Source organism: Brassica napus, chromosome C7 (genome assembly GCF_020379485.1).
Source record: "Brassica napus cultivar Da-Ae chromosome C7, Da-Ae, whole genome shotgun sequence".
Classification (NCBI taxonomy): Eukaryota; Viridiplantae; Streptophyta; class Magnoliopsida; order Brassicales; family Brassicaceae; genus Brassica; species Brassica napus.
This window is the reverse complement of record NC_063450.1, coordinates 20,052,319-20,080,070: the sequence shown is the minus strand read 5'-3', so window position 1 is coordinate 20,080,070 and position 27,752 is coordinate 20,052,319. Positions and strand designations below refer to the sequence as shown.

At 38.9% G+C, this 27,752-nt stretch overlaps 2 protein-coding genes and 1 pseudogene across 2 annotated transcripts; all 3 read right to left on the bottom strand.

Annotated features, from left to right (window-relative positions):
* Nucleotides 1-1,976: 1,976 nt before the first annotated feature.
* On the bottom strand, nt 1,977-3,165 carry LOC111211296 (annotated as a pseudogene).
* A 1,824-nt stretch (nt 3,166-4,989) lies between these two features.
* On the bottom strand, nt 4,990-5,764 carry LOC106390612 (GLABROUS1 enhancer-binding protein). The gene is made up of 2 exons (XM_048764051.1): nt 5,342-5,764; nt 4,990-5,265 (listed from the first exon to the last, which is right to left on the bottom strand). The coding sequence occupies exons 1-2, from the start codon at nt 5,762-5,764 to the stop codon at nt 4,990-4,992; spliced, it is 699 nt and encodes a 232-aa protein (XP_048620008.1).
* An 18,644-nt stretch (nt 5,765-24,408) lies between these two features.
* Nucleotides 24,409-26,363, bottom strand: LOC106394391 (phospholipase A1-Igamma1, chloroplastic-like). Its single transcript, XM_013834965.3, has one exon. The coding sequence runs from the start codon at nt 26,127-26,129 to the stop codon at nt 24,537-24,539; it is 1,593 nt and encodes a 530-aa protein (XP_013690419.1). The 5' UTR covers nt 26,130-26,363; the 3' UTR covers nt 24,409-24,536.
* Nucleotides 26,364-27,752: the final 1,389 nt, after the last annotated feature.

The following is a 27,752-nucleotide window of genomic DNA, read 5'->3' as shown; positions in this document are numbered from 1 at the left end:
GAGTGAAGTATTCTATTGGGCCGGAATGATGAATGACATCAAGCAGTATGTGGCAGCGTGTGCGGTGTGTCAGAGACACAAATATTCCACCTTAGCTCCAGGAGGGTTGTTGCAGCCACTTAGTATTCCGAACGCGATATGGGAAGATGTGGCTATGGACTTTGTGGAAGGGTTACCGCGATCAGAGGGGTACAATTTAGTTCTAGTGGTGATCGACAGACTATCCAAGTACGCTCACTTCATTAAGCTTCGCCATCCGTTCACAGGGACAGAAGTGGCACTGCTGTTTGTTCAGGAGGTGATCAAACTACATGGTTTCCCAAAGACGATTGTTTCGGACCGTGATAGAGTTTTCACCAGTCAGTTTTGGAAGGAGCTATTTCGTCTGTCAGGAACGGCATTATGCATGAGCACTGCGTACCACCCACAGACTGATGGGCAGACGGAGGTGACGAACCGTGGCCTCGAGACATACCTTCGTTGCTTCGCAAGTGACAAACCAAAGGCTTGGGCGAAGTTCTTACCATGGGCGGAGCTCTGCTATAACTCCTCTTTCCACTCTGCTATCAAGATGACTCCATTTAAGGCAGTTTACGGCCGTGACCCTCCTGCCATCGTCAGGTACGAGCAGGGATCAACTACGAATGCTGACTTGGAACACAAGTTACTGGAACGTGATGCAGTGTTGGTAATTATCAAGGAGCACATTCTGAAGGCGCAGCAGATGATGAAGAAACAGGTGGATAATCACCGCAGGGAGGTAGTCTTCGATGTGGGTGATATGGTCTACTTGAAGATCAGGCCCTATCGCCAATAGTCGCTTGCACGCAGAGTTAATGAGAAACTTTCTGCGCGTTTCTACGGACAATTTGAAGTGGTTGCAAGAGTAGGGGAAGTAGCGTATCGCCTCAAGCTACCTGAGGAGGCTAAGATACACAATACCTTTCATGTGTCTCAGTTGAAGAAGGCCATTGGCAACGAGCAGCCAGTAGCTCCATTACCGGTTCAGCTCACTTCGGAAGGGGTTTTGGAGGTACAGCAGCAGCGGTTTTGGGATTTCGAGTCAGCCCTTTGTCAGGACAGGAGGAAGTGTTAATTCAGTGGAAGGGGCTCCCAGAGTATGAGAGTTCATGGGAATGGAAGAAGGTTATTCAAGGTCAGTTCCCTGAGTTTGACCTTGAGGACAAGATCAATTTGGCAGCGGGGGGTAATGTTAGTCGTGAGGCCGTGCGACCGCCTTTGCTTTACACGTACAGGAGAAAAAAGAAAGGAAAGGATCAGAGGGAATCAAGTGTAGAGCGTGACGTGTCGGCAGCTGCTACATGATTGGCTGCTTTATGAGGAAGGAAGGGAATAAAGAATAAACGCCGTTGTGACGTTGATGGGCTGGAGTTAACGGCTAACGTCCCCACGAGATGCGTGTGTTTACTTTTTGTCTTTTATATAAACGAGTGAGGTTTGTTATTGAGAGTATCAAGAGATTTGATCAAACCAGTAAAAGGGAGAGAGAGACCCTAGAGTAATTCTCTCAAGTTTGTATACGTTTATCTCAGATCTATATATCATTTCACTTCTCAAAAGAACCCATAACATAATGTCTGTCCCAGCAGATTTACCTTTTTTCATAATTGATATAATAACTCTCATATACCGTCAGAGACACTCTTGGTTGCTTCAATAATCCTTACCTAACTGTACCTTTTAACCGTAATCTAATTATGGAGCAACAACCAGAAGAACCTCATAGTCTATAATGAAATCACTACTGGTAAAAGATGCATTGTGTGAGCTGTGAAGTGTCAACTCATACAGTGTGATTTAGTAAAATACAAATCAGAGATCAACGTGATTTATGATATAACATGGAGACAAAAAGGCAAACGCAGAGAAACATTAATCCTGGTCTTAAATCAAAGTAAAACTTAAGGGAAAGAGTCTTCTCACTACTTGATTGTAAGGTAAATTTAGAAAGGTGTTTATGAGAGGCCATCGACTGTTTTGTCAACCAAAAGTAACATTAGCTGATCTGCCTCCTCAACATTTCCTTCTAGAACCAGTCTCTTGCTTAGCTTCTCAACATCTTAATATCAGGTATCAAATTGCGGTTAAACATCCCACAAGCCACTTCAGAGTTTAGCCTTCATAAAACAAGTCATAGCACCAGATCTCAAAGCTGTCCTCAGAACTTTACCCAAAGCCTCCTCGAGCTTTCCAAACCACAAAGCTTCTCAATTACTTGATTATAAACTGTCCTGCATTTCTTTGTGAGATCCGTTGCTTCTTCTATTCTCCTCTTTCTGCCAATGCATTAGTGTATATGTGAAGACATCTGCGTGTTTGTTGATCAGGTACATGTCATCAAGCACTGAGAGAAGAAGTTAATTTCAACTGGGTCTAGGAATAAAAACCTTTTAGTACCATCTCTATTACCACATCACAGGCCTCAGACAGTTTTCCTTTTCTGCGAAATGCCAAAACCCATGCATAAGTAACAGGTATTTGGACTCTACCATTGCTTTTCACCCATGTTCATCATCTCCCCTGCCTCTAAGGATTTCCCCGTTCAGTACATCCCATTTAACAGAGCTGTTGTGTACGACACAGTATTTGGTTTTGTATCCTTGTGTATGCATAACCTGAAGCAGCTTTTTTAGCTTTGTCCACCTCGCACAAGCCATTGACAACTGCAGTATAAGTTACTATGTCACTATAACCCAATTTATCAATCTGAAAACCCTTTTTCTTCAGCATCCTTTAAAACCCAAAGAGCCTCATCCGCATATGACCATGTTTTGTGAGTATTGTAAGTGACTTGATCAGGCCCTCCCCCATTTTCTCACTTCCACAATCTGATTTTCTTTACAAAGAGAGAGAGCCCCATTATGACAATAACCTGCATACATTCAAGAAACCGCAAAGCTTTGTCGGACCTATTGGCTCTCTCACGAAAACATCAATAGCTGTATTGCCAAATCAACAAGTCAGGTTCAAATCCAGCTCTCTATGCATAAGAAGAGTCAACACCTTCAACGCGTCTCTAACCTGGACCTGCCCTACTCTACGTTTCATCAGACGGAGCACTCTTCTAGCACCCTGACACAGTTTAGTCTTACTAAGAACCTCAAGCATGGAGTTAACACACAACAGTGTCATGGCCACGTTCATCGTCTTGTAAGCCTAAAAAGGCGCAGACTTAAGGGCTCCTTAGAAGATTCCTCATATTTTGGTGCGATGACACGTGTAGCTATTTGTTCCTTCCTCCATGGTGACGTGGTGTAAGGAGAAGGGAGAATACTTTATTTTATTGTTATAGATAGATAGATAACCTAATTATAACCGTTCAAAAGATGGTCTGAAAACCCACAAACCAAAAGAAAACATCAATAGGAATCAAAGGATATTTTTTTAAAAAAATTCTTGAACCAAGCAGAAACTCATGCACAAGAAAGCTGTGCGAAGAAAGTCAGTTTCTTCATATGCAATTCCATCTCCTCATTAAGCAATGACTTCCATTCACCAGCTAGCTCCTTCCTTCGCTGAGCTCCAAGAGTTTTCAAATTCTGAAACAACATCTTCTGTTGAGTTTTCCCTAGAATCTGAAAAGATGTCGATGCCTCAAGTGCGTCCTGAAGAGCATCAAACTCATCCATAACACCTAACTCCTCGCTTTTATCTTTATCCATTCTTGTGTCATTCACCCGCTTTTGCTTCACCAAAGGTCCTTGTTCAAAACAAGAACCTAAGATCAAAATCAGTAAAGCAGCTAGCATTCTCTAATTAAAAACAGACTAGGAACAACACATCACTATTTACCTTAGCTTGGTCCTGCCTATTCTCACTAAAAGTATCTTCTGTTTCATTTTTAGCCCAAATGATTGTTGACAATCTGAAGAGTTCTTTCTCATAAGAATTAGTAAAAGAAAATTGTTTCCCATCCTTTGATCTCTGCGAATAGAAATTAAATCTCATCTTCAACTTCTTGACCTCTTCCATGAGTTGCTTTTTGGAGAATGGTATGTTTATCAAGTCCTTGGTATTAGCCATAAAAGATATCCCAATCAGAATTGTATCTGAATCCCCTCTCATTTTCATATTCCACAATTCCCGTTTCCACATTAAAAGAAAAAAAAAATGTTAAGAGAACCAAAACAAAATAGACAGTAGGCAGAGAGAGAGAGAGAGAGAGAGAATGTACAAACCTTGAGAATGAGAAGCACGTCTTTCATATTCCAAATCAGATATTTCTTCTGTTGCTTTCTCCTCCTGACAATAGCTTCCGTATAGGAGACGTTTTCATCGTCCTCATGCTTCCTTTTGGGAGAAGAAGAAGAAGGAGGCTGAGATTTGTTCTTTTGTTGGCTTTCCAAGCAATAAGAGACTGAATCGCTGGAATTAACCATTGATCGTTGATCCTAACGAAACTGTGATGTGTCTCTCTACTATTTAAAAATTAACCAGAAAGGGGAAGTGGAAACGTTGGAGTGTTGTTGGTAAAGTAAAATATTAGTAATTATTTTGGCTTGAACAAAGGAGGAGTGGAACTCAAAGGGTCGTAGAAACACACAAGTCACGAGAAGCTACGGCTTGAGAAAAAAAGACTCCTTGTATAAATGTGATTGAGGTCTCTCAAAAGAAGTAGTAGTGACTCTCTACTCTCTTCAACAATGACTGTTAGAATCTTCCTAAGATAAGCTCCATGTCTCAAAACTGCCAATGGAACAACATCCTCAACGAAGAGGCAGCCTCTGTATTAGTTAATGTTATCAGATGTGTTTGTAGGACATGACTGTTTTACAGTTTAGTTTCTGCCTGGACTTGTGATTATATTTTCTTGTGATCAAGAATGCTGTTTCTTTTTCTTGGAAGAGTATAAGTTTGTAGAAACCGATATTTTATTACATTAAACCCGAGAGACTTGATACTTTTAGACACCACAGAAAACACAAACTGAAGCAGATTTTTTTGACAAACTAGTCATAGAAGACAAGTTTACCATTTAGCAGCCTCTGCAAGCATAGCAGAAAACTTAAGCCTCTTGATATTGAGTTGAACTTCTTCAGCACATAACTCGTTCCACTCATCGCTCAGCTCTCTTCTTTTACCAGATCCAAGGTTCATCAGCTTCTCAAGCTGCAACTTCTTTTGATAATCACTTAAGCCTTTGGACACCATGGTCTCGAACGCATCACGCACAGCCCATGATGACTCGTCGTTGTCAGCTTTTGTTACCTCATTATTCGAAGGTTCATGATTAGCCATTTCCTCCTATTGCATGTTGGCGAAACAGAGATTAGACAAATTTAGACATTAATTAATTAATTATAAGATATATTTAACTTACATCACTCTTGGCGTGATTAGCAGACTGATCAGATTCATTTTGGAGGCCCCATATCCTTTTGGAAAGTAGAAAGGCTTCAGATTGGCTAGTGTTTCCTTTCTGCATGCTAGCAATGAGCTTAGCTTTCAGCTTGCGGATCTTACTCAAAACCTGTTCCTTTGAGAATTTCCCCGTGATGGAGCCTCCTCCGAGAAAACGATAAAAGTCAGCCCAGTTACTCCTGGGTTCGATTCCTTTCTGAGCTTGATAATCCACTAACCCTTTTAACACCGTGAGCTCATCTTCCTCGTTCCAGATTCTGCTGCTGCTGTTCTTCTTTGTCACGTGTTCTGGTTCTGGAGGAGAAGGCTTTGAAGCATGTTTCCCTGGGGATTTGGATTTTCTACTGCGGAGAATATGTGAAGGCGGTGAGGTATTCACCATGGTCGCAATCAGAGAAGCCCTGAACCAGGAAATCAAAATTCATCACTACATCTTCCGAAGAAAACAAAATAGAGATACAGAGAGAGAACAGAAGAACGAAACAAACCTGGGTTTTTCTCTTCCAAATTTGAGTTCGGAGAGAGAGAGTCAAAGACTGATTTATTTAGGTTCAGGAATGCCTTGACCAGAGCCTATACCCAAATAAAGTAATTAAAAATTATATGGGTCGTAAATAAGAAGAAAAAAAAAGTATTGATGCATTTGTTTTAGAAAAATTATTTTTTTTTAAGTTTTCGTCACAAAAATATATCTCAATGAATAAAATGACAAAAATAAGTTTTATTAAAGGATAAAATGCATTTTTACTTTATGATTAACTAATCTAGACTTAAGATTTAAAGTTGAGGGGTGAAGTTTTGGGGATAATGTTTCAAATATTAAAAAATAAAAAAATAAATATTAAAATTTTCAAAATAAAAAAGGACTATTTTTCTCATTTTTTTTAGGACTATTTTTGTGACAAAAACTTAAAAACGTTTATTTGAGAAAATTGCTCATTATTTTATGAGTAATGACTTTTTAAATAGAAACTAGTGGTATTCCGGCGCCGGATTCATATGTTTACCTTCTAATGAGTTCAGAATTGTTTTATTCATTTGATAGCGAAAGTAGTATATTACTTTATTTTGAAGTTGTTAGGCCAAAGAAAAATATCATAAGTGATTTTCATAGATTAATGCAATAAAAAGAAAATAAATAGCTGATAGTTGCACCAAAATAAATATAATTGAACTCAAAACATAAAGTAAAGTCGATGTTTCAAAAAGAAACACATAAATGCATGTTTTTTTGTGATTGTCCTGTTTTAATGATAATAACAAATTCGTTCATCCTCTTAAAGTAGTAACAATCTTCGTGTGCTTTATCCATCTCATGGATGTGACAATATGGTAGGAGCTTCATTATGGACGTATAAGTTAAATACTTTGTCTTCAAAATGATATTGAATCCAGTAAGTGAATTCTTAATCATGGTCTAGCATTGCTCTTAGTGTTAGTGATCTCTCTCTGGCTCCCATGCACAGATCTAACCCAGGCGTCGCGTATCAAGGCGTTCCCAAAGCTTATTCAGAGGCAGCCGCCGGTAAGGCTTACCCTGACTGTCAAGCTACCCCTTGCGATCAGTTTGAAGTTACATTTCAAGAGGTAGAGCTCTGGATCGCTGACCGTGTGGTTCTACCGGTTGAGATCTCTCTCATCGGAATGTTTATTGTATTATTTATAGTTGGGTTAAAATACTATTTTACTATATTTTTGGATTAATAAAATTTAATCGTCAAATTTATTTCTCTTAAATAAATAATAGCTAAAATTTTATAAATAACGTGGGGTATATGTTAGGTGGTAAACTATATGATAATGGTTGTTTCCATATCTGAGAGTGTTAAATACATTAAAACTACAAACTAGAATATTTTACTAGTTTACAAAAACAGTTTTTTAGAATTTATAGATTTATATATTTTGAATTATATTTTTATGCAAAAGAGAAAAAGAGTTTTTAAATTATATTTATTAATTAAATTTTACAAATGCAAATTTCGTGTTATTTTATTCGACCATTTGATGTATTGAAATTATGTACCTTAAATGCAGATGCAATTTTGCATGGAAAATAATAAAATAACATCAAAATATGTTGAGGTTTTTAAAAAAAACTAAAAATGGACTACTGTGTGAAAACAAACAATCAAAAATTATCTTTATATTAATGTAAATTTTGTATACACTAATTATTAAATTATGTTTATATTATGAACACATATTTATAAGAGGTTTTTCGAAAAAAATATATTCATTTTACCAAATTTATTCATATTTTACACTGATGTGATTCGAAACCAAAAAAATATTAATTTATTCATGTTAGTTAAATTTATTGAATATTAAGTCATAATTGTTTTTACAATATTGTTAGTAGTGTAATGTTGGTAGTTTTTTTTTTTGAGTATGATTTCAGATGTAGAGTTCTTACCTTTGTTGAATTTATTGTTGATGTTATCATCTATCTGTTTGCATTTATGTGACTGTTGAGGCCTTGAGGGGAGTCGTTGACCATCAAGCTTTGACGCCCGGTCTTCACTCTTTGGCCATGGCAGCCGTGGGCATCACTGCTCGCAGCTGATGTTTTCTTAAACATCTCTTGGTAAAGCTTGTAAAGCAAGACATATAAATATAGTTAACATAAAAGAAGATGGGGTCGGTGACTTTGTATATTTTCGATTAAAGTGACACTTGTTGATACATAACTGTAGTGACTTTTAATGTTAGTTCTGAATGCGTTGAAATGTGTATATTATAATAAGTAATCTCTTTTTATCATCAACATCCACACTTAGGAACGTGCGTTTGGATCAATAACATGGTCTACTGGTAAGTAGAGAGTTTTTTTGGTGTGAAGGTATGTACAGAGTTAGATCAAACGATGATGATAGCGACCAACTATAGATCAAAAGATAGCACAAAGACCCAAACTTTATGATAAAAACTAACAGAACTTGTTAATAGAACAAAGCATTAGGTGTTCGTAGACATATGACAAACTTCAAACCAAAGGGGAAAAGAAAGAATACATCTAATAGAAGACTATTCTAAACCACCAGGGAGCAAAAGTCACTCGAAGGCTCACACATTCTCCTTGCAAACCTCAGATTCTTCCTCAGGTGTGTAGTCGTTCTTGATGTTGAAGTGCGTGCACATCCCTACTCGAGTCTTTCCTATCATCATATCCGCCACAGTCTTGCACGCCAGGTCAAGAAGTCCAGTGGTGTTTCAACATTTCATAGGCATACATGTGTAATTGTTTCGATTAGAAGTTACACATATCTCATGTTTTAGGTAGTTGTTTGAGGCTTAGCTCCTAGTGTATACCATGTCTGGCTGTCACCATATCACGGAAGCTTGAATATAGGCGTACATGTCAAATTTATCATGGCTAAAATTGGTTAAGAAGAGTAAATGAGAAGGTGGGAATTCTTGTTTGGTTAACACACGAAGGTGTCACACGGCTGACTTTGTCCCATCATCGACATCCATCTCGACCGTTACCTAGAAGACATAAACATTTTGAGTGGCGGACATATGGTTAGCCCGATGACATCACTGTTAGGAAATACGCGGTCAAATTTTGCGGAAAAAACCAGAATTTATGGGAGCGGAAAAACACACACAAAATTGTTAACGGAGTTCGGCCAATGTTGCCTACGTCTCCGGACCTGCTACAGATCTTTTATTATCAACCCGGGAAATTTTACAAACTCTCAACTCACACCCGATCCCAAATACACTCAAGAAATTATTCGTAATTTCTTAAAAAGAAAGATTTTCTCACAAGAAAGATATTTTTTTTTTCTCTCTTGCACTCTCTCTTCTTCTCTTCTCTTGTTCTCTCTTACTTTGTTTTTCTTGTTTGGGATGAATTTCCCCTTCTCCTTCATGCATGTATTTATAGGAGGGTGATTTGTGAGTTGGTGGTGAGTTGGTGTAATAACCAAACTTACCAACCAAAAACCAAAAAAACGTGTTCCTTTTTTGATCAACAATCTCCCACTTGAAGACTGATTTCAATCTGTCTTCACACTTTGATCGATGTAGCAGGTCTTCTCAGCTTGTTACTCTGACAAGCCAACTGAGGTTACACACAACCTCAGCTTATCATACGGCACGACCTTCGTTAGCATGTCTGCCGGATTCTTGCTTCTTGGGATCTTCTCAAGCACCAACATTTCATCTTCCAACGCTGATCTGATGAAATGATATCGACGATGTATGTGCTTCGTCCGAGCATGGTAAACTGGATTCTTTGCCAAGTCGATGGCACTCTTACTATCACAGTACAACACACTTTTCTCTTGGCCATGGCTTAGCTCCTCTAGAAAAGACTGTAGCCATATCATCTCTTTTGTTGCCTCCGTTACCGCAACATACTCAACTTCACAGCTTGATAGAGATACAATTTTCTGCAACTTTGAAACCCAACAAATTGCAGTACCGCCAAAGGTGTAGACATACCCGGTTGTGCTCTTCGTGCTGTCAATGTCACCTCCATTGTCAGCATCAACATATCCCTGCAATCCCGTCTTAGACTTCGTGAAACGTAGCGATAAACTTGGATTTCCTTTTAGATATCTAAAAATCCACTTAACGGCTTCCCAATGTTCCTTCCCTGGATTGCTCATAAATTTGCTAACGACTCCCACTGCATGTGCAATGTCTGGCCTTGTACATATCATCGCGTACATCAGGCTTCCTATAGCAGAAGCATATGGAACTTTATCCATACATGCCATCTCATCTTCCGTCTTTGGAGACTGTTCTCTGGATAACCGAAAGTGACTTGCCAGGGGAGTACTAACTGGCTTCGCGTCATCCACGTTAAACCTCTTGAGGACTTTCTTCACATACTCCTCTTGTGATAGCTTAAGACCTTCCTTGCTCCTACTGATTCTCATCCCTAGAATCTGTCTTGCTTCTCCAAGGTCTTTCATCGCAAACTCTTCTGAGAGTTTCGTCTTCAAGCTATTGATCTCGTGCAAGTATGCTCCTACTATCAGCATGTCATCGACATATAGGAGCAATATCAAGTAGGACTCTTCAAGTGTCTTGAAGTAACAACAGTGGTCAGCTTCACACCTCAAGAAACCAACGCCTTTAATAAAGTTGTCGAACCGTTTATACCACTGTCTTGGAGCTTGTTTTAAGCCGTACAAACTCCTTTTCAGCTTACAAACAAGGCTTTCCTTCCCTTTGATCTCAAAGCCTTCGGGTTGCTTCATATAAATTTCCTCATCCAAATCACCGTGAAGAAATGCCGTCTTCACATCCATCTGTTGAAGATGCAGATCTTCTTGTGCTACCAGCCCAAGAACCGTTCTAATGGTCACCATTTTGACTACAGGAGAGAAGATTTCGGTGTAGTCAACGCCTTCTTTTTGTTGGAATCCCTTCACAACAAGCCTCGCTTTATAGCGCTTATTCCCATCAGGTTCTTCTTTTATTCGGTAGACCCACTTGTTATGCAATGCCTTTTTCTCCTTAGGCAAATCTGCTAACTCCCACGTGTGATTGGATAACAACGAGTCCATCTCGTCGTTCATTGCAAGCTCCCACTTGATCGACTCATCAACTTGCATAGCTTCCTCATAACATTCAGGCTCGCCTCTGTCTGTGAGCAGAATGTAGTTGAGCGATGGAGAGAATCTTACTGGCTTTCTGATGATTCTGCTTGACCGTCGTAACTCCGTGACTGGTGTATATGGGACCACTTCAGAATCATCACTTTCTTCAGCCTCACCACTCTCGTCTTGAGAGATTTCTTCTTCTGCTGTTGCGGTATCCTGTGGCAACTCCGGTGTCAGGATATCTTCTAAGTCAACAGCTCCAGGCTCTTTCTTCTCCGAGCCTTCTCTTAGCTTATCCTTGTACAACGCTTCTTCGTTGAACACAACATTTTTGCTGCGGATGATCTTCCGATTTTCGTCATCCCAAAACCGGTAACCAAACTCCGTGTCACCATAACCGATGAAGTAACACTTTTTAGACTTCGAGTCAAGTTTACTTCTTGCAGCATCGTCAATGTGAACATAAGCTAAGCAACCAAACACCTTTAGATAAGAAAGGTTTACTTTCTTTCCGCTCCAAACTTCTTCAGGGATCTTAAATCCCAACGGCACAGACGGTCCTCTGTTGATTAAGTAGGCTGCAGTACTGATTGCATCTGCCCAAAATGTCTTTGGTAATCCACAGTGCAATCTCATGCTCCTTGCACGCTCGTTCAAGGTTCGGTTCATCCTTTCCGCTATTCCATTCTGTTGAGGCGTTCCAGGAATAGTCTTCTCCATCTTGATCCCGTTATCAGCGCAGTATCTCGTGAACTCGCCGCTGATATACTCACCACCATTATCAGACCTTAGACACTTCAACTTGAGATTCGTCTCAACCTCAACCATGGTTTTCCATCTCTTGAAAACCGAGAACACTTCATATTTGTTCTTCATGAAGTAGACCCACACCTTTCTTGTGGAGTCGTCGATAAAGGTCACATAGTAGTACGAACCTCCCAGCGATGCAACAGGAGCGGGTCCCCACACGTCAGTGTGTACCAGCTCTAACTTCTTAGATTTTGGCTCTCTTCCTCCTTTAGAGAAACTAACTCGTTTCTGTTTCCCAAGGATGCAACTTTCACACATCTGATGATCCACCGTCTTCAGATCCGGAAGAGCGCCATTTTCCACCATGAGTTTCATCCCTTTCTCACTCATGTGCCCCAACCTACAATGCCACAACTTGGTATGTTTGGCATTCTCGACAACAGCAACAGTGTCTTGATAACTCGTCGTCATATAAAGAGTGCCTCTTTTATGACCTCTAGCCACCACCATGGAACCTTTCTTGACTCTCCAGGCTCCACCACCAAAATTAACATCGTGCCCCATATCATCAAGTTGACCTACTGAAATCAGATTTCGCATCAACTTTGGCACATGTCTGACCTTGGTAATCTTCCACACACGTCCGTCTGACATTTGTAGGTTGATATCTCCAATACCAACTATGTCCAAAGGTAACCCATCAGCAAGATATACCTTTCCGTAATTTCCCGCAACATAATTTTCCATGATGTTATGGTGCGGTGTGGTGTGGAACGACGCTCCTGAGTCAAGCACCCATGAATCGACTGGGCTATCGACATAGGAGATTGACGCTTTGGTGGTATTTGCAGTTGCATCACGAGCTTCAATTTTCCTCGGGGAATCAACAGACACTACCAATGCATCAGCGATTTCACGTGTCACTACATTGGCTCCGCCTCTATTGTTGTCTTCCTTCTTCGGTGGTGCTCGACAATTCTTCTTAATGTGACCTGTCTTTCCATAATTCCAGCACTCTGCAGGCTGTCTGAATTTGGACTGGCCCCATCCATTCCTTGACTTCGATCTGCCATTACTCCGGTTATTTCTATCTGGGTTTCTCCCTCTGTTTTCCACGTTGAAAGCAGAGCTCGTTGATGCCTCCCCAGAGTCTATCCTTCGAACTTCCTCACCAAGGATACGATCTCTAACATCATTGAATTTAAGCTTTTGAGTACCCACAGAATTACTAACCGCTGCCCTCATCGGCTCCCAACTATTTGGCAGAGATGCCAACAAAATCAGTGCTCGCACTTCATCATCAAACTCGATTTCAACCGATGACAGTTGGTTGACAATCGTGTTGAACTCGTTCACATGTGCGGCAACCAGGCCACCTTCTTCCATCTTCAAATGAAAGAGTTTCTTCATGAGAAATACCTTATTGTTTGCCGAAGGTTTCTCATACATATCAGAGAGAACTTTCATGAGCCCTTCTGTGGTCTTCTCCTTCGCAACGTTGTGAGCAACGTTTTTCGACAGTGTTAACCTTATAACACCCAGAACTTGTCTGTCAAGGAGCTCCCACTCATCCTGATCCATCTTCTCAGGCTTCTTGCTCAGCGGTTGATGAAGCTTATTTCCGTACAGATAATCTTCAATTTGCATTCTCCAAAATGCATAATCCCGATACTGTGCGCCAAACCGTCTTCGCCTCCCATCGTTTCTGGAACCACCGTGTATTAGAACACCTTCGTCGACAAACCGATGTTACCGAGAAAATTCACTATTCACGAAGTACTGTTCACGTGAATAGTAACCCCGCAAAAAATTTGACCGATCACCGTAACTCAGGCTCTGATACCAGTTGTTAGGAAATACGCGGTCAAATTTTGCGGAAAAAACCAGAATTTATGGGAGCGGGAAAACGCACACAAAATTGTTAATGGAGTTCGGCCAATGTTGCCTACGTCTCCGGACCTGCTACAGATCTTTTATTATCAACCCGGGAAATTTTACAAACTCTCAACTCACACCCGATCCCAAATACACTCAAGAAATTATTCGTAATTTCTTAAAAAGAAAGATTTTCTCACAAGAAAGATATTTTTTTTTTCTCTCTTGCACTCTCTCTTCTTCTCTTCTCTTGTTCTCTCTTGCTTTGTTTTTCTTGTTTGGGATGAATTTCCCCTTCTCCTTCATGCATGTATTTATAGGAGGGTGATTTGTGAGTTGGTGGTGAGTTGGTGTAACAACCAAACTTACCAACCAAAAACCAAAAAAACGTGTTCCTTTTTTGATCAACAATCACTTGATAGGAGCTTTACGGAACATAAATGCAATAATGGTAAAGTGTTACCTGACGACACCAACGGCGGTGGTGTCACAACATGTTGTGCAACTGAAGGATCATATTCGAGGCTGCAGTTTTTTGGAACATTTGGGACATGAAATGTAGCACCACCCATCGATAGTTTTGATGGCCTCAACTTTACTGGTTCATAGGAAGTCAATTGTCTGTGTGGAAAAGAGTGAAAGAATTTTTATAATGTGCGAGTCAGGAAAATGAATGTTAAAGTGTTTAGATTTGCTGTGTACCAATATCTGCAAGGATTGTCTTCTCATAAAAACTCCCAGCTTACATCCTTTGAACCTCTTTTCAAAGAGAGGTGCAGTGGATATAATCTTAGGCTTTATTTGACTAACGCTTGCAAGGAAGGTCTGATAGGTCAGTTTCTTAAATAAAAAAAAACACTATGAACCTTATATATACCAAACCAATTTCTGCAATTTCTTTTCTGAGAGACTAAAAAATATTCCTTGTTTCTTCTCGCTATGCTTACACAATAATAAGCTTACAAACATATACCTAGCGTCCAAGGCTGGGAACGTTTTGCGGATGTCAAGCTCCTCAGAATAAGCCAGCTTCCAAGTAAACATTCACCTGCAAAACAAAAGACAATACGTAAGGAAATTTCGGCCAGAAGAATATGGCATATATAGGAGATAAAATCAGAGAGGTGATGTCTCAGTAATCATTAACAACCACAACCAGTGAAGATTCTGTAAATTCACTATCTTTCTTGAAATTAAAATCAAGAAAGACATGAATAATCTTAATATTAGAGATTTTCCTGGCTATTTGGATAGCCTTATCATCTTCAACACACCACATGCATAGAAAAAAGAAGAGTCAGCGGTTTTGATATCGAAGTTGCAATACGTTCATCTAAAAACAGAATATATGATAAATCACAGTGAAATCGAAGATCTGCAAGCAATTCACCTTTCCAGTAAGTGTAAAGAACAGTGAGATAGGACTGCTTACACTTGAAGTGAGGGCTTTAGAACTGAGACAGAGTGAAGAGAGTTGGAGAAAAAGCTTCAAGGCTTTAGAATTGAGAGCCTTTCCTTGGGATTGATTTTTCTAAATCCTCTCCTCGAGACGATGAGGGATTAAGAAGACCGATGAAATCAATTATTATTTATATGCCCAAGCATAACCTGGAAAGTCGATGTTTGTGTTTTCCAACAGCATGAGTTGGTCGTGGCTGCAGAACCTGAACATATGTGTGGGTATTGGATGAACATTGGCGGTCATTTCAACAAACTCGGTGCAGAGGATGGCGACGGTGGAGCTTGAAGTGGTGGTTTGAACCCGCTTAACTCGTACAATTATCTCTCCTTATGGAGGTGCTTGAAGGTGTAAGCGATGAAAATAAGTGAGTTTTTCATGTCTATTTATAGGAGATCAATATCAGGCAAGCTACAAGAAGAAGGTTAGTTACATACATGTTATTTAATGAGACTTAGTGGGAGGAGTGGCAATGAAACCATAATTCTGGGATTTAATTAGATAGCATCAATGCATACAAATGCGTTACAGTATAAGCTTCTTGGTGTAGAGGAAAGGAAGACAAGAAGACGGTGGCCGGTGAGAATATGGTAATCTTCAATCTGGGCTTTTGTAAAGTCTATATCAGCCCAAATCCATAAGCAAATATTTCTAAACTCAATTGAAAACAGAAGTTATCAGGTGTCACAAATTGCCCATTCAGCATGAAGAGAGAGAGAAATCTCATTTATTATTGTAGATAAATAGATAATTCATAGTTATATCGAATTAAAAATAGTACTACTATAATGTTTAGGTCTTCAATGCAAAGTTAAAATGAAACTTATGCATTCCGTTAACAAACGAAGTTTTTTTTGGAAGTTGAAATTCTGTCTTAAGTTTTCTTCCAAATTTTTGTTGATTGATTAAAAAAATAGTTATAAATTGATGCATATTCTAAAAAAAATCTAAAGAATTTTTCATGTTTACATTCTGCTTCTAAAACTCTAATAAACAAACAATTTTGTAATGATACCCATCCTGATACTAATGTCATGAAAAGTCCAATAAGAATGAAAATATGGTTATCTAGAAAAGACATTTCCAAATTCACAACAATTTCTATTGATTATCAAAACGGCTTCCGATTGATATTTTAGATTTCAAGTTTACGTTTTCATGTTATAATATAAAATAATACCAAAAAAAAACTTATTCTATAAACTAGGTTCTTAAACCCAACCAAAGTTTGGTTTTTGGAAAAGATAATCGATCGCAATATGTACATCCCCTCTATATTAATCTTGGAACATTAACATATTTTCGTAGCCACGTGTTATCACGAGAATGATTCTTAGAATTGTTAAAATAATAAATTGATCCATATAAACATATAATATGATTTTTATTAAACTAACTATCAAATTAATTAGTAGTGTACAAAATAATATTTTTTCTTTCCTTAAATAAAAGCTACGGAATTACCTAATATGATTAACATATACTCCCTCTGTTTTTAAAAGATGCATATTCTAGACTTTTCATATATATTAAGAAAACTCATTAAATATGCATTGTTTTTTGTGAATAACAATTTTTCATAATTTTTAGCCAATAGAAATTCAATAAACACCTTTAATTTTTTTGAAACTTACAATTTTTCATAAAATCATACATTGAAAAAGTAAAAAATGTATCTTTTTGAAACATTTTTTTTTTCCAGAACATATATCTTTTAGGAACGGAGGGAGTATATGACAATTAATGATTACGAATAATACATATTTGATAACAATTTTTCTAACATTTTCTCATATTTGTTTAATTTTATACTATTAAAAAAATTAAACAATCACATTAAGCATATAATAAAAAAAATTAATTTTTTTATATGTTATATTTTGAATTTTTAAAAACAACTATAAATTACTAAAAATGGTAAAAGTCATACATTAAAAAATTTGCGATCAATGGTTTAACTTTTTTTGTTCAAACAAGATACAAATGATCATATATTGTAAGGGTGGGCGTTCGGATACACGTTCGGGTTCGTATCGGGTATTTCTGTGACAACCCATCCCGCTCACTCGGAATCCGGCTCACAGCCCTGCAGGGCACCGACCCCAACCCCTCCATTATGAGTTCTCTCTGACTGCATAATTAGGTTGTTGGTGAGTCTCGAACCCATGACCTCACCCTTTAACAACACTCCTCCAGGATGAGTTGTCACCAATTGATCCCCCATGATCTCGTATCGGTTATTTTTGGTTGGCGGTGGGTTCGAGCCTCACCAACAACCTAATTATGGAGTCAGAGAGAATTCATAATGGAGGAGTTGGAGTCAGTGCCCTGCAGGGCTGTGAGTCAGATTCCGAGTGAGCGGGATAGGTTGTCACAATTTCAGTATAAAGTTATAGAACCATTCGGGTATTTCTACATTTTGAGTCGGATTCGGGTATTTTATGTTCGGGTTCGGATATTTTGGGCTGGGTTCGGATATCTAATTTTGAAGAAAAATAAATAAATTATTCATTGTTTAAATTTTTTGTATTTAAAATATATTTTAATTTAACTGATTTTCTAATTCTTAAAAGACTAAACTATTAATAGATTAGAAACACACTAATTTAGTTGTTGTTTTGAAATTTTAGATGCAACTTTTGTTAATGGAAGAAACAAGAGCTTGATATGTATTTTAAGCAAGTAGCAAATGATTTTGTCCATAATTATATGTATATTATCTAATTTTGAGCAATAAACATCATTATTATTATTATTATTTTTTGTCAGCAACAAACAGACTCATATAGATTCTGTAAACCAAACTGGTAGCTCCGCATCCATATGGACAACAAAAGAGGGTTGCTTTCTTGCACTGCGTGCTAGACTGTCCGCCCTTGAATTATGCGTCCTTGGTATATGGATGAGCTCTGAGCTATGGAAACTGCTTTGTAGGACCTTGATGTCTTCCAGATAACTTGCAAATGCAGGCCGTTCTTCAGGTTCAGAAACCATCTTCACCGATTGAGAATAATCTGTCGCAAAAGTAACTGTAAGCTGTCTTAAATTCCTCATACATTTCATCCCCCAAATAAGTGTCTCTACTTCCGAATGAAGGGGTGATTGACTCACTCTAGTGTTCCTCGCTCCCATCAAACCAGCAAAACCTTCCAAAGTACTGTACCACCCTTGTTCCGAGTATCTATCATTTTCTTTCCATAATCCATCTGTATAACACCATCTACCAGGAATAGTTGGTACTGTCACATTCACTACCAATCTTGCCTGAGCAGCTCGCTGTGTATAAATATTAATTCGAGTGAAACTAAACATCATTAATATAAATATTTTAAATAAAATGAGAAAAGTAAATTAGAAATATAAGTATAAGTATACTTATGTTTGGTTATCTTTGGATATCCATTCGGGTTCAGATATTATCCGTTCGGATTCAGATATTACCCAAACTGGTGAAATAAGTAATTTGTTTTGTTGTTCTTGAATTAGATGATTTTTAAACCGAACTGGTGAATATATACTTGACAAACATTTATATTTCGAGTCTGCACTTATATTCTATATCAACTTGATATATTAGATTTGAACATTAATTTGTTAATATAGTTTTCCGGTGATTTTTTTTCAAAATTTTGATTCTTAGATATATATCTCGAGTGAAACTAATTTTTACAGATGTCTATTTTTTTTTTAAATTGACACTTATGTAATTCACCGAATTCATAGAAGAAGTTAAAAAAAGAAACTTAACTCATATCATTGAAACAAAGACGAGAACGAAAGTACAATTTTATTGAGGTAGAAAATGAAATCACTTATGGAGAGTCAATAGTATACAAATCGAGAGCAAAAAACCTAATCCCCTTTCGTCATTATATAATCGATGTTGCCTATTTGTTTTTGGTGATTTGTGTCAGCCGCAAAACTTAATTTTTTTTGTGCATATGAAGTTTTAAAAATAATTAAAATGAGATGTAATATTTTAGCTATTCAACAACGATGATCTATTTAAGAAACCAACATTTGTATTCGTCATTATATAGTCGATAAAAATTGTATTGTTGCAAAATGTTAAAACCATTTAATAAATAAACATTATTATAAAAACTCACTCTGCGCATGCGCGTGGGTTATCACCTAGTTTTTATTAGAAGATAGTCGGTAAATATTGAATGAATACTGTGTTGATTTAGTTGTTACCTTGAGATATTGAATAAGAGAAACAACATTTACTATGGTTCAAAACAAAAATGTTCTGATTACCAAAAACATGTTCTTTTTTTTTTGGTACATTATATGTTGTATGCACAATTAGTAACAAGTTACATGTGGGAGATTCTGGATATGTTTTGATTTCTCTATTAGTGTGTTAGAGGATTATTGGTGTTGTTCAGAAATTTCAACTGCGTAATCGATAATGGAGATCATTTACTGAAAGTTTCTGGGAAGAAGAATTGAGAACTATAGGTAGATCATCTACAAGATTTTTTGTACTTCTATTGTATGGATTTGCAACACCGATCAACAAATTTTGTGATCAATAACTGGCTCTAGGATGTGGGGGTGGAGTTCGCATTCCAAGAATAGAACTCACAAACTACTGAAATGGGATTAAAACCAGCGAAAAAGTGGCCTAATGGTTAAAACCCTTGGATTTTTTTGTTGAGATCGGGTTATGGGTTATTCAATTTTTTTGAGAAGGGTGTATAGATAATATAAGTATAGGGACTACTTTGTAAATAGAATACTCTAGTCTACGTCTCTTGTTCATGTATATATACTCTAGTACATGTCAATAATGAATAACACTTTCCATAATCCTATATGGTATCAGAGCTTTACTCCTAGACTAAAATTTTTTCACGCTCAAACCCCCCCCCCCCAGCCGCCATGAGTTCTTCCTCCAATACCAATGAAGTGATCTCCATCACCAACAACGCAAACTCTCTCCCAACATGTCCAACGTCTCTAAACTCACAAGCACAAACTATCTCATGTGGAGTTTACAAGTTCATGCCTTGTTGGATGGCTCCGCTCTCGCCAAGCATCTTGATGCCAATGCTGTGATCCCTGCCCAGAACATCACAATTGATGATGTCCTGGTCCCCAGCCCTGAGTTTGTCCATTGAACAAAACAAGACAAGCTTATCTACAATCCTCTTCTTGGAGCTATTTCGACGTCTATCCAGCCAACTGTGTCTCGCACCACCACTGCCTCTCAGATCTGGGAGAAGCTGACGGCTACATATGCCAAACCGATTCGCAGTCACATCAAGCATCTCTGAGATCAACTGAAGATCTACACCAAGGGAACGAAAACAATTGATGAATACCTCCAAGGCGCTATGTCCAAGCTTGATCAACTAGCGATACTTGGAAAACCCTATGATCATGAGGATAGAGTGGAAATCATTCTGGCTGGACTCCCTGATGACTACAAAATGGTGGTTGATCAGATTGAAGGATACTGCTCCAAGTATCACGGAAGTACATGAGCGCTTGTTGAATCATGAGGCAAAGATTCTCTCCAGCAGGTCGACTCCATCCAGTGTCATCCCCACCTCAGCTAATGCGGCACAACATCGTCCGCAACAAACCTACAACAATCATCGCAACAACTACAACAACAAGAAGAACCCTCATTCCTTCTACTCTGGTGATAACGTGCAGTACACACAATCGCAGAGTCGACCGGAACAAAGGCCCTTCAAACCGTACTTGGGCAAGTGTCAGCTGTGCAATACTCAGGGACATAGTGCAAGAAGATGTCCACAACTTCAAGGGCTTCAACAACAAGGGAACTCATCAAATGCAAATCCGTTCAAGCAATGGCAACCGAGAGCAAATGTTGCGGTCAACTCACCATACACTGCAGCGAATTGGCTCCTGGACTCTGGAGCAACACATCACATAACTTCAAACCTTAACAATCTTGCCTTACACCAGCCGTATAATGGAGGAGATGATGTGCTCATTGCAGATGGTTTGTCTTAACGGATCTCACACACCGGTTCCTCTATTCTCTCAACTCCTACTCGTCAATTAGTATTGAATAAAATCTTATGTGTTCCTGATGTTGATAAGAATCTTATATTGGTGTATCGGCTCTGCAATACTAATGGAGTTTCTGTTGAATTTTTCCCTGCCTCCTTTCAGGTGAAGGATCTCAGTACGGGGGTCCCATTGCTCCAAGGCAAGACTAAGAATGAACTCTATGAATGGTCAGTATCTCATGCTCAAGAAAAGGCCATGGTCACTTCTTCAAACCCCAAAACCTCTATGTTTTCTTGGCATTCCCGGCTCGACCACCCATCTTCTTCTATTTTAAACACTATTGTTTCTCAGTTTTCACTTCCTATTTGTTCAAGTTCTCAAAAACAGCTTTCTTGTTCTCAATGTTTGATTAATAAGAGCCACAAATTACCTTTTACAAACTCATCTATATCTTCTTTCACTGATGTTTGGTCATCTCCCATAACCTCCATTGACAACTACCGCTACTATCTTGTTCTCATCAATCATTTTTCTCGCTATACATGGCTATATCAATTGAAAAAGTAATCAGAAGTCAAGGAGGTGTTTATTGCATACAAAGCTCTTGTGGAGAACAAATTTCAGGCGAAAATAGGGACTCTCTTTTCAGACAACGGTGGCGAATATATAGCTATACGGTCGTTTCTTGCAGAGTATGTAATCAGTCATCTAACCTCGCCACCGCATACACCTCAACACAGTGGTGTATCAGAAGGAAAACATAGGCACATTGTTGAGACAGGCCTCACCCTCCTATCAACTTCATCTATGCTAAAAGAGTACTGGACATACGCTTTCACTGCTGCTGTCTACCTCATTAATCGCCTCCTCTCACCAACAATATGCAGTCACCATATCAGAAGTTGTTTGGTGAACCACCCAACTATGAGAAGCTTAGAGTGTTTGGATGCAAGTGTTTCCCTTGGCTACGTCCATACACCAAACATAAGCTGCAGCCTCGCTCTACTGAGTGTGTTTTTCTTGGGTACTCTCCCACACAAAGCGCATACTACTGTCTTGACACCACAACAAGCCGTGTCTACACTTCCAGACATGTGCAATTTGTGGAAACAGAGTTTCCTTTCAACAAAGAAACAAAGGTTCCAGATGACAAGTCCTCACCTTCTTCATCATATACTCCACCGGCAACAACTATACCGACGGAAAGAATGGGACCCTCGGGCACAGACCTTCACCCGCAACCTCCGACTACTCAGGTATTACCTTCTACTCCTCAATCTCTCTCTTCTTCAACCTCTGAGCCCACTGCTCATTCTCAAAATGAGTCACAACCCATGACTCAGCAATCACCCACACTTCCTGAGCCTACTGCTCCTACTCAAAATGAGACAACACCCACGTCTCAGTCAGTACCCACGACAAATCATCTTCCTCCCTCACCAGCCATGCATGTTCAACCCACTGAACCAGAAATACCAGTACAAGAACAGCCACAAAATATCCACAAAATGCAAATTCGAGCCAAAAACAAAATTACCAAACCAATCCAAAAACTAACTCTTACTGTTGCAGGAAAGAAACATAGAGCCGCAGAACCAACAACGATTAATCAAGCCATGAAAGAAGATAAATGGCGAAAGGCTGCAATCTACGAGTTTGATGCCCATATTGCCAATCACACGTGGGATCTTGAACCACCAAATGCAGCACATAATGTTATTGGATGTTGATGGTTGTTTACCACAAAGTATCTTGCAAATGGTGAAGAGAAACGTCCCAAAGGTCGCCTTGTTGCTAAAGGATACACACAAAGATATGGGGTTGATTATTCTGAAACTTTCAGTCCAGTTATTAAATCAACTACCATTCGCTTGGTTATTGATATTGCAGTAACAAAGTCGTGGCCTCTGAAGCAACTGGATATCAACAACGCTTTTCTGCAAAGGTGACTTAACTGAAGAAGTCTATATGATGCAACCTCCTGGCTTTGTTGACAGAGACCGTCCTCATCATGTTTGTCGCCTGCGCAAGCCAATCTATGGTCTTAAACAGGCTCCCCGCTCCTGGTTTATGTCTCTTAAACGACATCTTCTTACTGCTGGCTTTGTTAACTCTTCCGTAGACACATCACTCTTTGTCCATACCACTGGAAACACACTCACATATGTCTTGGTTTACGTTGATGACATCATTGTCACCGGGAATGATGATCGTTATGTTCAAACTGTTCTTCAAGCTTTTGCGTCTCGGTTCTCCATCAAAGATCCTGTTGATCTCCACTACTTCTTAGGTATTGAAGTGAAGCACACAAAGGCTGGCATTCATCTGTCTCAGAAGAAATATATCACTGATCTTCTACACAAGGCAAACATGACAGACGCGAAACCGGTCGCTACACCACTTCCGACAACACCCAAGCTCACGCTCAACAGTGGCGTCCCGCTCAAAGATGCATCACTATACCGTTCAGTGGTGGGAAGCTTACAATACTTAGCCTTCACTCGCCCTGATATCTCCTACTCCGTTGCGCGTCTCTCACAGTTTATGCACCAACCCACGGAAGATCATTGACTCGCCACCAAACGGGTTCTCTGGTATCTGGCAGGTACGAGCTCTCATGGTATCTTCCTACACAAGCACACGCCACTGACATTACATGCATTTTCTGATGCCGATTGGGCCGGCGATACAGACGACTACACATCAACAAATGGATACATCATCTACTTGGGACAGAACCCAATCTCATGGTCATCAAAGAAACAGAAAGGAGTCGCGCGTTCATCTACGGAAGCTGAATATAGAGCAGTTGCGAATACAGCGTCTGAAGTTACATGGCTTTGCTCTCTTCTTTCAGAGTTACAGTTTCAGCTGCTTTCTCCTCCGGCAATATATTGTGATAATGTTGGATCTACGTATCTGTGTGCTAACCTGGTTTTTCATTCTAAAATGAAGCACATCGCCTTGGACTATCACTTCACAAGAAACATGATTCAAGCATGCAGGCTCCGGGTCACACATGTCTCTTCTCGAGATCAGTTAGCAGACATAATGACAAAACCACTACCGAGAAGCCAGTTCCAGCAAGCATGTTCCAAGATTGGAGTGTCCTCAGCCCCTCCATCTTGAGGGGGCATATAGATAATATAAGTATAGTGACTACTTTGTAAATAGAATACTCTAGTCTACGTCTCTTGTTCATGTATATATACTCTAGTACCATGTCAATAATGAATAACACTTTCCATAATCCTATAGGGTGTGCTCTCTTCAGGAGAGTAAATACAAAACTGTTTTAGCTTCGTCTAAAGGATGTACATGTTTTAGTTCTTATCTATTGTATGTTGACACGTTCGGTTTTCCTTTAGATGTTGTAACTAGTATAAAATGTACTATAAACACAGATGCATTCACAACTTGATATATGTACATCAAATTGAAATTTTGTAATCAAAATTCACAAAGACAAATGATTTATGAAACGAATGAATGGAAGGAATATAATTATTATTTTAAACTCACGAGCTATACATAGGTTTTTGTCCGGTCGATAAAGGAGAGGGAATGTCTTCCGGGGCCCGGACTGGCTTCACCCACCGGCCGGTCTGCTTGTTGAGAATCAGACCCTTATGTGCCACTTGGTACCAACACTCAGGTATTCTTAGATGATCCAGTAACATATCTGTACTCTTGTTCACAGACGCAACGTCTCTCCTGGCGTTAACCCTAAACCCTGATTTCTTGCGGTGGAAGCCATCTAAAACATGGAGATACACCTCGAGGTTATGAGATCCCGCTAAGTCCGAATCACGTTTTACGTAAGGAGAACTGAATACATCGAGCTTAAGCTGCGTTCCGACGTGCCTGTAGACCCAATTTAGCTTCGACGTTATGGGGTTGAGTTTGTTTAGAACCTTGTTGAACACGATACCAGGAAGCTTAGGGACAATGTCTTGCTTGTTCACCACACGCAAGACTTTAACACCTAAACTGTTTAGCCTTTCCTTGAATGCCAAGTTACCTACCCTCGGCGCACCAAAAGAGATCACAGAAACGTTACCAGATAACTCCGGAACATCTCTGGCGGCCTCGTAAGCGTTCATAAGCGCCAATGCACCTCCAAGGCTATGACCGGTGATGGTTAAGCTCACCTCTTCGCCTCTTTCCTTAAAAAACTTAACTAACCGCTTCACTTCCTCCATTGTCTGCTCAGATGCACTTTCTTTATTGTACCTTGCGAGCTCGCTTTTGGAGTTGTAGATGCTGAAGAACCCGCTTTGCACCTTCACCACCCTCTTGCCATGTTCACTTTCACAATCGAAAGGCTCTTTACTAGTTCTAAGATCCATGAACCATTCAGTAGGAGTCACGGTGCCACGCCAGGCCACGACAATGTCTCTCCGGCCGATCCTCAATGACTCTCTGTCTCCACTCACAGCGACAAACCCCATCCAGTTAGAGTCTTTGCTCCACGTCGCACCCAAAGATGAGCTCAAGAACCACTGAGGGACATCCACATGAGACATGGCGTAGATGTATTTGGTTACCTTGTAACCATGTCTTGTTAAACCAAGCTCCTCAAAGAGTTTGTTCCTGTTGTATCTACAGCTTCCGCAGAATTCAGATAAAGGATCAAAATCGAGAGAATCATAGACTGATTCCACGAACTCTCCATATTTGGTTATTTCTCTCCTCAGCCATGGATGTAGAGGATCAAGAATATTCTCCCAGTTCTTGGAACCGTGAAGCTCACGCCACATTTTGGATATGTTTTCCCTTGGAGACGCAGCTGGAGTCATCAGATCGCCGCGGTCTAGAAAATCCGTTGCTGAATACTTCGGAAGCTGAAGAAGAAACGCCAGCGAACTGGTGGAGTCGTTGGAGATTTTGCAGATCTTCCTGGCCACTTGAGCTAGTTCTTGATCTTGATTTCTTGATTTCACGTGCGTGAGGCGTTTCTTGGTTGACAAGAAGGCGCCAGGTAGATGTGACCTTACCTGGATCTTGATAAACTTCCATGTCAGCTTGAGCTTCTGCTTCAATCTCCAGGACCGCTTCGTTCCTCTTCTTCTTAGCTTTCTCAATGGAGTTTTGACCAGTGACTTCTCCATTTCTGAGTATATGATGAGTGATAATTAAAGTTGTGGTGTGTTGTAGCAAGAAGCAGATCGATGTGTTCTGGAATTGATCTCTATCTGTTGTTTATATATATGAAAAAATTTCGTATGATCACACACGCATATGTAACTTCTGCGAAGACTGGTGAAGCGGTTCTAAATGTTTGACCGCTCCAATTTATTAAATTTATAGGAGCAGACTTTGATTCCCAGTACATTCGGTTTAGCTTTGAATGTGAATAATCGCACTCCCAAGTTGTTGCTAAATGCTAATAGAATCAGAATGCCGGTTCAGCTAAACCAGGTCCAACAACTTGATCTAGATCAAATTAATATTCTAAATCTTCTCTTGGAAAGAAACAACCCTCTTATTTTCTTTAATTAGTTGGTCAAAGTAATAATAACACGCCTGTTGATTTTAATAACTACGGCAGCTCTATATGCATACAAGAACAAGAGTCTACCATGTCGTCTTTGGCGTTAGGTTACATAAGTCCAATTTACTGCCTAATAACGGGTCCACTTTTGATGATTTACAAATTATAAATATATTTGTTATTCCTATATATGGATAGGACCATTTACATAAAACACACACATATTATTGAATGGAAATGTACGTACGTATATTGGAATGGATTTCTGACCAACCAGTCTGACTTAATTGACTAAAAATTAATCTTTAATTTTGGAGATTCCAGAAAGCAATTAAATTTAGCTTCTATTTTTTCTGTGGTTAGTTTACATATTCTAACACAACTTGAGCATTCATTTAAATTATATGAAATGTTTATAGTTTTCCATCAACAATACTTATGTGGATCATATTTCATCAGTTTGGTTAGCAAAATCATTTTATTTTTATTAAATAATTTATTTTTTTAAAATAAAATTCAAGTTATTTAATAAGTTGATTATGGGTGAAAAGTTTAAGTTATATTTAGAATAGAAAAAAGACAAAAAGACAAAAATAGCACTAAATCAAGTTTTTGTTCCCAAACTAACACTCAAGGTCAAAAATCATAGAAATAGCACTTAATGTTTTATCAAAAGTCACAAACTTAAAGTTTAGAGTTAAAAGGTGGGGTTTAGGATTTAGGGTTTAGGGTTTAGGGTTTAGGGTTTAGGGTTTAGAGTTTAGGGTTTAGGGTTTAGAGTTGAGAAATGAGGTTTTGGGGATAAGATTTCAAATTTTGAAAAATAAAAAAATTAAAATTTTCAAAGGATAAACTTAGAAAAATGCTATTTTGGTCATTTTAGTTTTTGAGTGCTATTTTTGTGATATAAACTTAGAAAGATGCTATTTTATTAACGATTAACGATTAGTTGAAACTCTTAATTTCACAAGATGGCAAATTTATGATACATGAATAGAATGCTAGAAAATTGTGTTCATCATTCAGCGTAGTCTATATGCGGTATGGGATCAAGACCAACATTGACCATCTCTTCAACGGTGAGTGGAGAAATTTGATCCACCAAGGAGCGGTATCTTGTGCTACTCCATTCTCTCATCCTTGGTATCCCTCTTTTTTGCATTCAAAATACAAATGGCAAATTGCCCATGATTCAAACTCGTTGCTGGTGGAAACATGAACATATTCCTCTTGAAACTAG

Bases quoted from the DNA above. Each gene is read 5' to 3' on its own strand.
- LOC106390612 (XM_048764051.1), bottom strand. From the start codon at position 5,764: ATGGTGAATACCTCACCGCCTTCACATATTCTCCGCAGTAGAAAATCC. The intron at 5,266-5,341 runs GTAAGTTAAATA...AACATGCAATAG, and splicing joins CTAATCACGCCAAGAGTGAT to GAGGAAATGGCTAATCATGA.
- LOC106394391 (XM_013834965.3), bottom strand. From the start codon at position 26,129: ATGGAGAAGTCACTGGTCAAAACTCCATTGAGAAAGCTAAGAAGAAGA.